The sequence below is a fragment of the Protobothrops mucrosquamatus genome, unplaced genomic scaffold (assembly GCF_001527695.2).
Source record: "Protobothrops mucrosquamatus isolate PMUCROS unplaced genomic scaffold, P.Mucros_1.0 scaffold2729, whole genome shotgun sequence".
NCBI classification, from domain to species: domain Eukaryota; kingdom Metazoa; phylum Chordata; class Lepidosauria; order Squamata; family Viperidae; genus Protobothrops; species Protobothrops mucrosquamatus.
This window is the reverse complement of record NW_015388772.1, coordinates 46,823-55,965: the sequence shown is the minus strand read 5'-3', so window position 1 is coordinate 55,965 and position 9,143 is coordinate 46,823. Positions and strand designations below refer to the sequence as shown.

The window sequence follows — 9,143 nt, the reverse complement described above, 5'->3', positions numbered from 1 at the left end:
ACATGTGGTGGCTGTGCCCCAAAGTAAAAAATTATTGGGAACGGATAAGAGATTGGATACAGGAGATAACTGAGATACAAATGGATTTCAAACCAGAAATATTTCTTTTGGGCATAATAAATTTAAAGATGGAAAAACAACTCCAACACATCATTATACACATATTGACTGCAGCTCGTATAGCATATGCGCAATGTTGAAAGAGTGAAAATATTCCCACAAATGATATGATTATGTATAAAATCTTGGAATGCGCAGAAATGAACAAACTTACGTTAGAATTAAAAGACAAGGAGACGTCAGAATTTTATGAAATTTGGAATAAATGTTATAATTGGCTAGAACAGAAAAAGAAAAAGACATAATTATTGATGTACATAAAATGTAAATAAGATGTAAAGAATATTTAAAATGTAAAGCACTGTTCTTTTAGAAGAAAAGATTTATGTTTATGTAGTTTTTGGTGTATGGTGTATAGTGAAAAATAAAAAAAAAATAAAAAAAAAAAAAAAGAAAAGAGCTAGGTTGGTACATCGTGCCAGACCACACAAAACTAAGATTTGAAGGCAAAGCCAATGTATCCTGCAGTCCCCTTTTAGTAACTTAGTTAAGCCTGCTGTGTCAGCACAGCCAGAATCTATGGACTGTAAGGGGCTAAAGGTGACTTGCTGGAATTATCATTCGGACCATTGTGGCTGCTGCTGTGCAAGAATTAAAGTAGGTGCTGAAGACTAGTTGTTTTCCTTTGCCTACACACACTCACACACTCACACACACACACACACACAGCAGGCTGATCTATTCTCCCCCCCCCATTGTTTACTTCTCCTTATCTCTCTTTCTAGTGACGAACATTTCTCTTGTGCCAGAATGGAGAGTCATGGGGAACATTGGCGGTTAATATAAAATGAGATAAGGCGAGATAAACAAGAGACGAAGAACAGCATGCCTTGTGCGCTACATATTTGTATTTCCCCATCTCTTTCTGTCGAAGGGTCCCATGGTTAACCATGGTTTAAAACCCCCAAATCTGGGTTCATGAACCACACTAAGTCATAAATAAGTAAAGTAGGTTTGGGTTTATTTGTAGTGTGAGTCCAGCTAGTTTAGCATAGCTGAAGAAACAGATGCTGGAAGAATCTCAAACTTCCAAATGACAGTTTTACTGTAAGAACAAATCCTCAAGACACAAACAATCCAATAAATATTCCCCTTGAAACCTGGGAAAACACGACATGGGGACAGTGTTGTAGCAAGACATTCTCAGGATTGGTTCTTTCTCTTGCAGTTGGAAGACCCTCAAAGAAAAGCCCCCAAACCTCTCTTAATTTAGGGGGTAGGCAATCCACAGATTGCCCATTTTAAACCAATTTGTGTGGCCCCAAAGGATGCACCCATGAATTGCTGTAGAATTTTTGGCAGGCACATCAATCATATGTTAGTCAGATGCTCTTTCTTTGCATGAGACTGCCTCTGAAAAGTTGAAGCAGACATTCTGTGGGTCCAAGTTCCAACATGAACAAGCGAGGAGCTGTTTAGAAATCCCCCTTCTTTTAAATCACACATTCAAAGACAAATGAGCCAGGCTTGTTTATGTATATTGAAGTGGTTTGCTGCTGAATTTCTGTGGTTGCTTTGACAGAGAGAAAAAAATTACTGTATTTTGCCGTTCCTCCTTACTCCACTTCTGGCCTCTTCTGTGTAGGACTTACATATAATAAGACGGAGAGGCAAAATTAATTTCCCCTTAGAGCAAAAATATAGAAACAGGAGGCCCAACTCCCTCCTGAATTTGGTAGAAGAATCGAGTCCCACATGGATCAAAGGACTCTTTTGCATTCTACCAAAGTTACTGGCATGAACACCTGAACAGATGTCTTGCTGAGTTTATATAAATTCTGGATTTTGGGGCTGTACAAACAGAAATTAAATAGCTCTTTCCTTTAGCACTCCTTGGGGATTTCTTTGTCTATACAGACATTTTATCATCCAGAAAGCTAGTAGGTGACAGGTAGAAATAGCACAGGGGAACTGAATATTTGGACTTTAACAGCAGCAACATCAGTAGCAGACAAAGAATGGTAATTTTTCAGTCCAGCCTTGAAGCAGGGACCCGTAGAAAGGAAAAAGAAGTCACCACAGTTCTTATATTTAGATCTAACATACGACATGTCTTTTTTTACTCCCTCAACACACTCTTTGAGCTAGCAATGTGACTTCTGTCTCCCTCTTGCCACTTCTAAAAGTTATTCACACAGTAACACCTTTTATTTTGGATTAATTAATTATGCAAGCAAGTTCCTGAGGCTTCAGAATGAGGAGCAAAGAAGATAGTAAAAAAATAGAGACGTTTAGGTCAATTAGAATACAATTAATTAGAATGAAATGCAATGAATGAAGAGCAGATGGGGGGGGGCACTGCTTTGTTTTAAAAAAAGTTTGAGTTTTTCTCCCCAATGATTTTCAAACTCAGTATATAGGTATGTAGGCGTCAAACATCTATATAATGAGTTGCCAGATTTTAATGCTTTAAACCACAATTTTTCTGGCATCATTTTGATCTCCATATTGTGACAAGTTTCATTTGCAGGATATTAAATTCCCATAAGGACAGGTCAGCCCATATTTTTCATTAGCTGTCAACTCCTTTTCATCCATGATTTTTAGTGCCAAATTACATCAAACTGTTAAGTATGTACAATTTCATCTCTTTGCTAAGTTTTCCCTTTTAATAATTTAGCCTTAAGAATTCAAAGTTAATTACATGTGAGCTCTGTCAGAAATGTTAGTGGCAGCTTTGGATGGTATACTGTATGCACAGAACAAATAAATGAGCTTAAGAGGATGCAGAAAGGTTAAAGATTGGTTGATACTCACTTGAATGTGATATCCCCTCCACGCTCCAAGCTTAAATCTCTGCGGCTGTAAAGAAAAAGGAAGGGAATTGTAAATCACTGCTTCAGGGTCCTTATGGTAGCTAAATATCTATGGAGCTTCTCAGTCATCCAGGTCATGGTTGTCCCAAAGGTGCTTTTTCACAAGCCAAGTGGACTTTCTTGTTTTTCTTTGAAAACATTTTGCTTCTCATCCAAGAAGCTTCTTCAGCTCTGACTGGATGGTGGGGAATGGAAGGATTTATATTCCTTGCAGACAGCTGGTCATTTGCATTCTTTTAGAGAGTCGTTGAGGCCACTTGGAGGTTTATCTGTGTCCTCAAGGTCACCCAAGTAATGCAAATGGGTGTGACACCTTCTTGGAATTGCTGAAAGGACTGTTTTGTAGACTGGAGATAGATGATGTTGTATCCCACCCCCTCTATTGAGAGACTCTCTAAAACATGTGTGTCAAACTCGCCGCGTCACGTGACGTGTCATGACGTATCGCGACCTTTTTTGCATTGCCGGAGCTGGGGTAGGCGCAGCCTCTGTATGATGCAACCAGCCCGTGGGCCGGCAGTTTGACACCCCTGCTCTAAAAGAATGCAAATGCAAGGAATATAAATCCTTCCATTCCCCACCATCCAGTCAGAGCTGAAGAAGCTTCTTGGATGAGAAGTAAAATGTTTTCAAAGAAAAACAAGAAAGTCCAGTTGCCTCTTGAAAAAGCACCTTTGGGACCTTAGGGTAGCTCTTTTCATGCCAATCACTCGGTCCCTCTCTCCCATTTTCTCCACAAATATAGAAACATATAAAACTGATGGCAGAAAAAGACATAGTGGTCCATCAAGTTTGCGCTTTGAGGTTATTTGTTTGTTTTCTTTTTAAATAATTTATTATTTTTTAATTATTATTTTTATAGTTTTTAATTTTTGTCAGATGATGGACGTGTTTATCCCAAGCATTTTTAAACTCAGTTATTGATGATTGACCCACTATCTTCGCTGAAACTTGAATCCAAGCTTCCACTACTTTCTGTGAAGTAATACTTTTAACGTTACTTTTGAACTTCCCTCCTGTCAGTTTGAGGTTATGCCCCTGTATTCTTGATTTTTGCTTAATATTGAAAATACTGCCTTCTAGAACCTTATTGATACCCTTAATATATTTAAAGGTTTCAATCATGTCACCCCTTTTCCTTCTGTCCTCCAGACTGTACATATTCAGTTCCTCTAATCCAGGGGTGTCAAACTGCTGACCCGTGGGCTGGATGTGTCATGTTGAAACTGCGCCCACCCCATTGCCGGCAATGGAAAAAAAGTCGTGATACGTCACGACACGTCACATGACGTTACGAGTTTGACACCCCTGCTCTAATCTCTCTTGATATGTTTTGTCCTTCAGACCTTGCACCATTTTTGTTGCTCATCTCTGGACCTGCTATCTTATTAATATATTTTTAAGTGAGGTCTCTAGAATTGGACATATTATTCCAAATGGTGTCTCACTACAGGCCTATATAGCAGGACTAGAACCTTCTTTTTCCTGCTGGTGATCCCTCTAGTGATGCATCCTAGAATTTTGTCTGCCTTCACAACTCTCTGGCCACACTGTTCATTTTGAAGTCATCTGCTATGAGCACATCTAAATATCTCAAGACCTGACTTTCTACATGCTTTCCCTGATTATTTCTAATATTTTTGTTGGTATTCTTTATATAACTGCAACCACAAGATAACCTAATTTGATAAATAAAACCTCCAGCCTTCGGAATGAATGTTTTTAGTGTCACAAACTTGACAGTGTTTTTAATCTTTTTTCATGTGGAGAAAACAGGCCTATCAGATTTGGATTACAAGTATCATGGTAACAGCTAGATGGTAGCACAGAATATGCCTTCTGAATATCTTTGCTGTCATTTAGTGTTTGTGTGGAGCTTTCCAGACAAGTCTGGTAGCTCTAGAAAAGCAACTTCAGAATCCTAGCGCATATCAAACATGTAATGTCCAGCAATTTATGTATTCCAGTTTTTTTCAAACTTGGCAACTTCACGATGTGAAGACTTCAACTCTCATTAGCCAGCATTCTGGTGCTTCTGGGAGTTGGGAGTTCATACATCATAAAAACACCAAGTTTGGGAAAACTGTGAACTATTCTGTATTGTTATTATTATTAATAATAAATACTAGTTTACAATTGTTTTATAATATTATACGGGATGACTTCCATAAGATAAAAATCAAATATAAATACTTAAGTCATCTGCCTTTCAAGCTTAATAATTAATTCACTGATTTACATTATGGCATTTCAATACATTGCTCAAATCTTCAGGGCCCAGTTTTTCCAAGATTCTAAAGAGAGCAGAGACTAAATTTATGACTGAGTCATATGAAAATTGCCTATTAGAATGGCAATTCCTAAGCTGGAAATTTTGAAGAGACTCCTGAAAAGACCTGGAAAAGTTAATTAATGAAATAATTACAGAATCTTGAAAAGTCTTTAAAAAACCACTAAGGCTGAGCTTCATTTGAAGCAGGAGGCTTTCTCAGGCCTAGGTAAAAAACCTATAGGTCTGTGACTGGCTACTTTAGATGCAGATTGTGTAATTGCTGAAGTATCTTTGTGAAAAGTACATTGTTCTCAAACACTGATCTAGGCCTAACCCCATAGGCTGGCAATCAAGAGGAAAATGTTTGAAAATGTTATGTTTAGGTTGGGTCTTTTGCTTGGACATCCTTCTTTCCATTGTGTCCTAGCTTGTTTTCTACCCGTAGGACTATTCTGGCAGCTATTCTGAGAGCTTAACCTGGACTCAGCCTTGCCCAGTCCTCCCTGTCCCCACAACCTGTTGTAACTGCTCCAATAGAGTTGAATGTTGGGTAAATTTGTAGCATGACTCAGGATATCCCGCTGTTGTTGCACCAACTCAGTGTTCTTGGAAAGTTCCTCCTGTGGAAGAAGAGGAGTGTTACTCCTGTAACTTAATATCACTGCTACTCCATTAAATTTATCTAACCTCTAGGGCTGCCAACTTTTGAACCAGCCTCTGTTGCTTGTGGCTTAACATCAGTCTCCTTTGGCAAAGGATTTTCTGCCCTCCATGCTAAGAAAATTCATGCCTGTTGACTTCTGTACCTCCAATTGATGTTAAAGGCACTGGAATAGATCCAGATTTCTTCTACCATTTTCTCTCAATCCAACTGTAATTATGATCAGTCATATAACTCCATATCAGTGCCACCCCCCCTCCGGAAAATAAATATTACATATAGAATAAGGAATGAGAATAATAGAAAAGAAAAAAAACTTCTAAAGCAGTGTTTCTCAATCTTGGCAACTTTAAGATGTATGGATTTCAACTCCCAGAATTCCCCAGCCAGCATGGAGTTGAAGTCCATTCATCTTGCCAAAATTGAAAAACACTGTTCTAAAGTAAATAGTTCTACCCTGCTTTCAAAAAAGAGGAATTATTTTCTTGTTTCCTATTTATACTTTATTTTCACTGCCATATCAACTGTTCTCCAAGAACCATTCAAATTGCCAGCCAACATACTGTAGCTGCATTAGAAAGTAATCTGCAGTCTCTCATATATTTAATTTTGAAGTAATAAAGTTCAATACACACATTTTTTAAAAAGCCTGTCTTAGTATTACCAGGGAGCTGGAAGTGAAGCGAGACTAACGATCCTACTCTGCTTCTTTATGTACCATCCATCATTTCTTTATTCTCCTACTATTCATGCTTACCTGGCTGAAGAGATGTCCTAGGATCATCTCAGAAATGGAAGAGGTGAGGCCGGTAAGCTTAAGAAAAAAACAGAATATGATTAGAGGACAAACAGAGAATTATTCTGAAAGGGCAAAACTGGTAGTCCTCAACTTACAACCACAATTGAGCCCAAAATTTATGTTGCTAAGTGAGAAATTTGTTAAGTGAGTTTTGCCCCATTTTATGACTTTTCTTGCCACATTTGTTATGTGAATCACTGCAGTTGTTAAATTAGTAACATGGTTGTTAAGTGAATCTGGTTTCCCCATTGATTTCGCTTGTCAGAAGGTCACAAAAGGGAACACATGATTCCAGGACACTGCAACCATCATAAATGTGAGTCAGTTGTCAAGCATCCAAATGTAAATCACATCACTATGGGGATGCTGCAATGGTCATAAGTGTGAAAAGTGGTTAAGTCACTCTTTTCAGTGCTGTTGTTCACTTTGAATGGTCACTAAACGAACTGTTGTATGTCAAGGACTATCTGTACAAGAGGAAAAGCTGAAGGTGTTTGAAATTAAAGGCATTGACTTATGCCTTATGCTCAAGCCTAGAAGTTGTTTAATTTATATGCCACCCATCTTGCTTCAAGAATGACTCAGGGGTTGATCCTGCCAGTACAGAAAAAGGTGCTTTTGAATATATGCAAACTCTATTTTGTTGTACCTTTTAGTTATTTTTGAACTCCCTGCAATATAGAAATTGTCCTTTAGATACTTTTTTCCACTTCCATACTTTCTAATTTATTTATTTATTTTGCTCTGTCTCTCAAAAAGTTGGGAAACAAGATCAGAATAATGTATGTTAAGAGATTTGCTTTTATGAAGGGCAATGGATTAGAGGTTTAGATTTAAGAAATAATGAAGTATGTATGAGAAATGTGTCAATTTTGTTTGCATGTATTTAAATCAACTAATAATGGTTGGAGGGAGTAACTAGGAACTGCTCCATTCACTGTCCACTCACCAAGAAACTGTTGTGGAGAGTCAGAGATGAGCATTTAAATGGTTTAACCTAAGAAGCCATCATATTACTTGATGAAACATGCTAACCCCACATATCAATATATCAATATATCCCTATAAGAAAACAATAAACTATTTTTAGTCTCTAAATCCCAGCAGCGAACTGACACATGCACATGAGCAAAATTGCTGACCTTCTCTTGAAGCTATATGGGCAACATATTATACTGATGATTGTACTGATACCACAATTTTAGCAAAAGTATGACAGACATACATATAGGTGCTTCAGATCCTGGACAAAATATCTTTTAGAGAATAAATGAAAAATAGCAAGAAAGTGCAAAGATTTTGGAAGTAGCAGGTTGCCCTTCACTGCTTTAAAACAAAGACTGATAGTCATTTTAATTACTTGCTATAACAGAGTCCTGCATACAGTTTGTTGGCAGACAGCTATGAGCATCTTCCTCAGTCTTACCTTATGAGCAGCCCAATCCATCCAGCCCTTGGCATTGGGGTCAATGTTGATCAGAACCAATCCCTCCACAGTGTCTGCATGGGAGAGCTGTGGGAAAATAACAATAAGAAATAAGCATAAACATGATGATACTTTAACTGCAATAGCACAGCTCAAGCATATTTTAGGGTAATTTATCACATTCCTCATGTATATTTTCAGACCTGGACAAAATATACAGTAGAAGTAGACTATAGAAAGAGATGTACCATTCAGTTTGCATGGTCCATATCCATGTGCAAACTTCAATGTACATTGGCTGTGTTCACATAACATGCTTAACCTCATTATTGAATTAATCCACTTTCTATGTTGAACCATAAGCTCATCAAATGGCCTGACACCATCTGCTAGCCACATTTATTGAAAACATTAAGGTTACATATAATAAATACCAAAGCCCAACAAAGTGAACAACATGTTGGGAAAAGAACTAACACAGTATTGCTAAATTTGGATTATTGTCATGAGATTTATCTACTGATCAGAGAAAGGATATTATAATATGGAAAAAAGGTACTAGAATGACTAGTGGTGTAAAATACATTGGGTTATTGTAGGAGATGACCAGGCTGAGCCAGAGGGAGGGTTAACGTTAACAGTATTTGGATTACAAAAGACTTTTGTGGGGTATACCAAACACCTCCCTTCGACCAGTCCGCTCCCACAGAGAGGGCCTCCTTAGGGTGCCGTCGGCCAGACAATGCCGGCTGGCGACCCCCAGGGGGAGAGCCTTCTCTGTGGCAGCTCCTGCCCTCTGGAATGACCTACCCCCCGACCTACGTACAGTTGCGGACCTGCGCCTTTTTCACCGAGCCCTGAAGGCTCATCTATTCTGTGCGGCCGGCCTGGCGTAGTTTGATTATGTTTTAGTGGGGGTTTTGTATGGGGTATTTTTAGAGCAGGCCTGTTATTTAATTTGATTTTAGACAGAAATTTGTGTATATTTATTGTGGTTTTTATTATCGCCTGTTCACCGCCCTGAGTCCCGTAAGGGAGATAGGGCGGTA

The 9,143-nt window shown here is 38.4% G+C and overlaps 1 protein-coding gene across 3 annotated transcripts in view; it reads right to left on the bottom strand.

Annotated features, from left to right (window-relative positions):
• LOC107296278 (protein NDRG2-like) overlaps positions 1–9,143 on the bottom strand; it is a 47,178-nt gene that overhangs the window by 11,649 nt on the left and 26,386 nt on the right. For all 3 annotated transcript variants that reach the window (XM_029286022.1, XM_015825623.1, XM_015825624.1), the window contains 4 exons: positions 8,095–8,181; positions 6,627–6,683; positions 5,725–5,828; positions 2,878–2,922 (listed from right to left, as the gene is read on the bottom strand). In XM_029286022.1, coding sequence (XP_029141855.1) covers positions 2,878–2,922; positions 5,725–5,828; positions 6,627–6,683; positions 8,095–8,181 — 293 coding nt within the window. The remainder of the gene's footprint in view (positions 1–2,877; positions 2,923–5,724; positions 5,829–6,626; positions 6,684–8,094; positions 8,182–9,143) is intronic.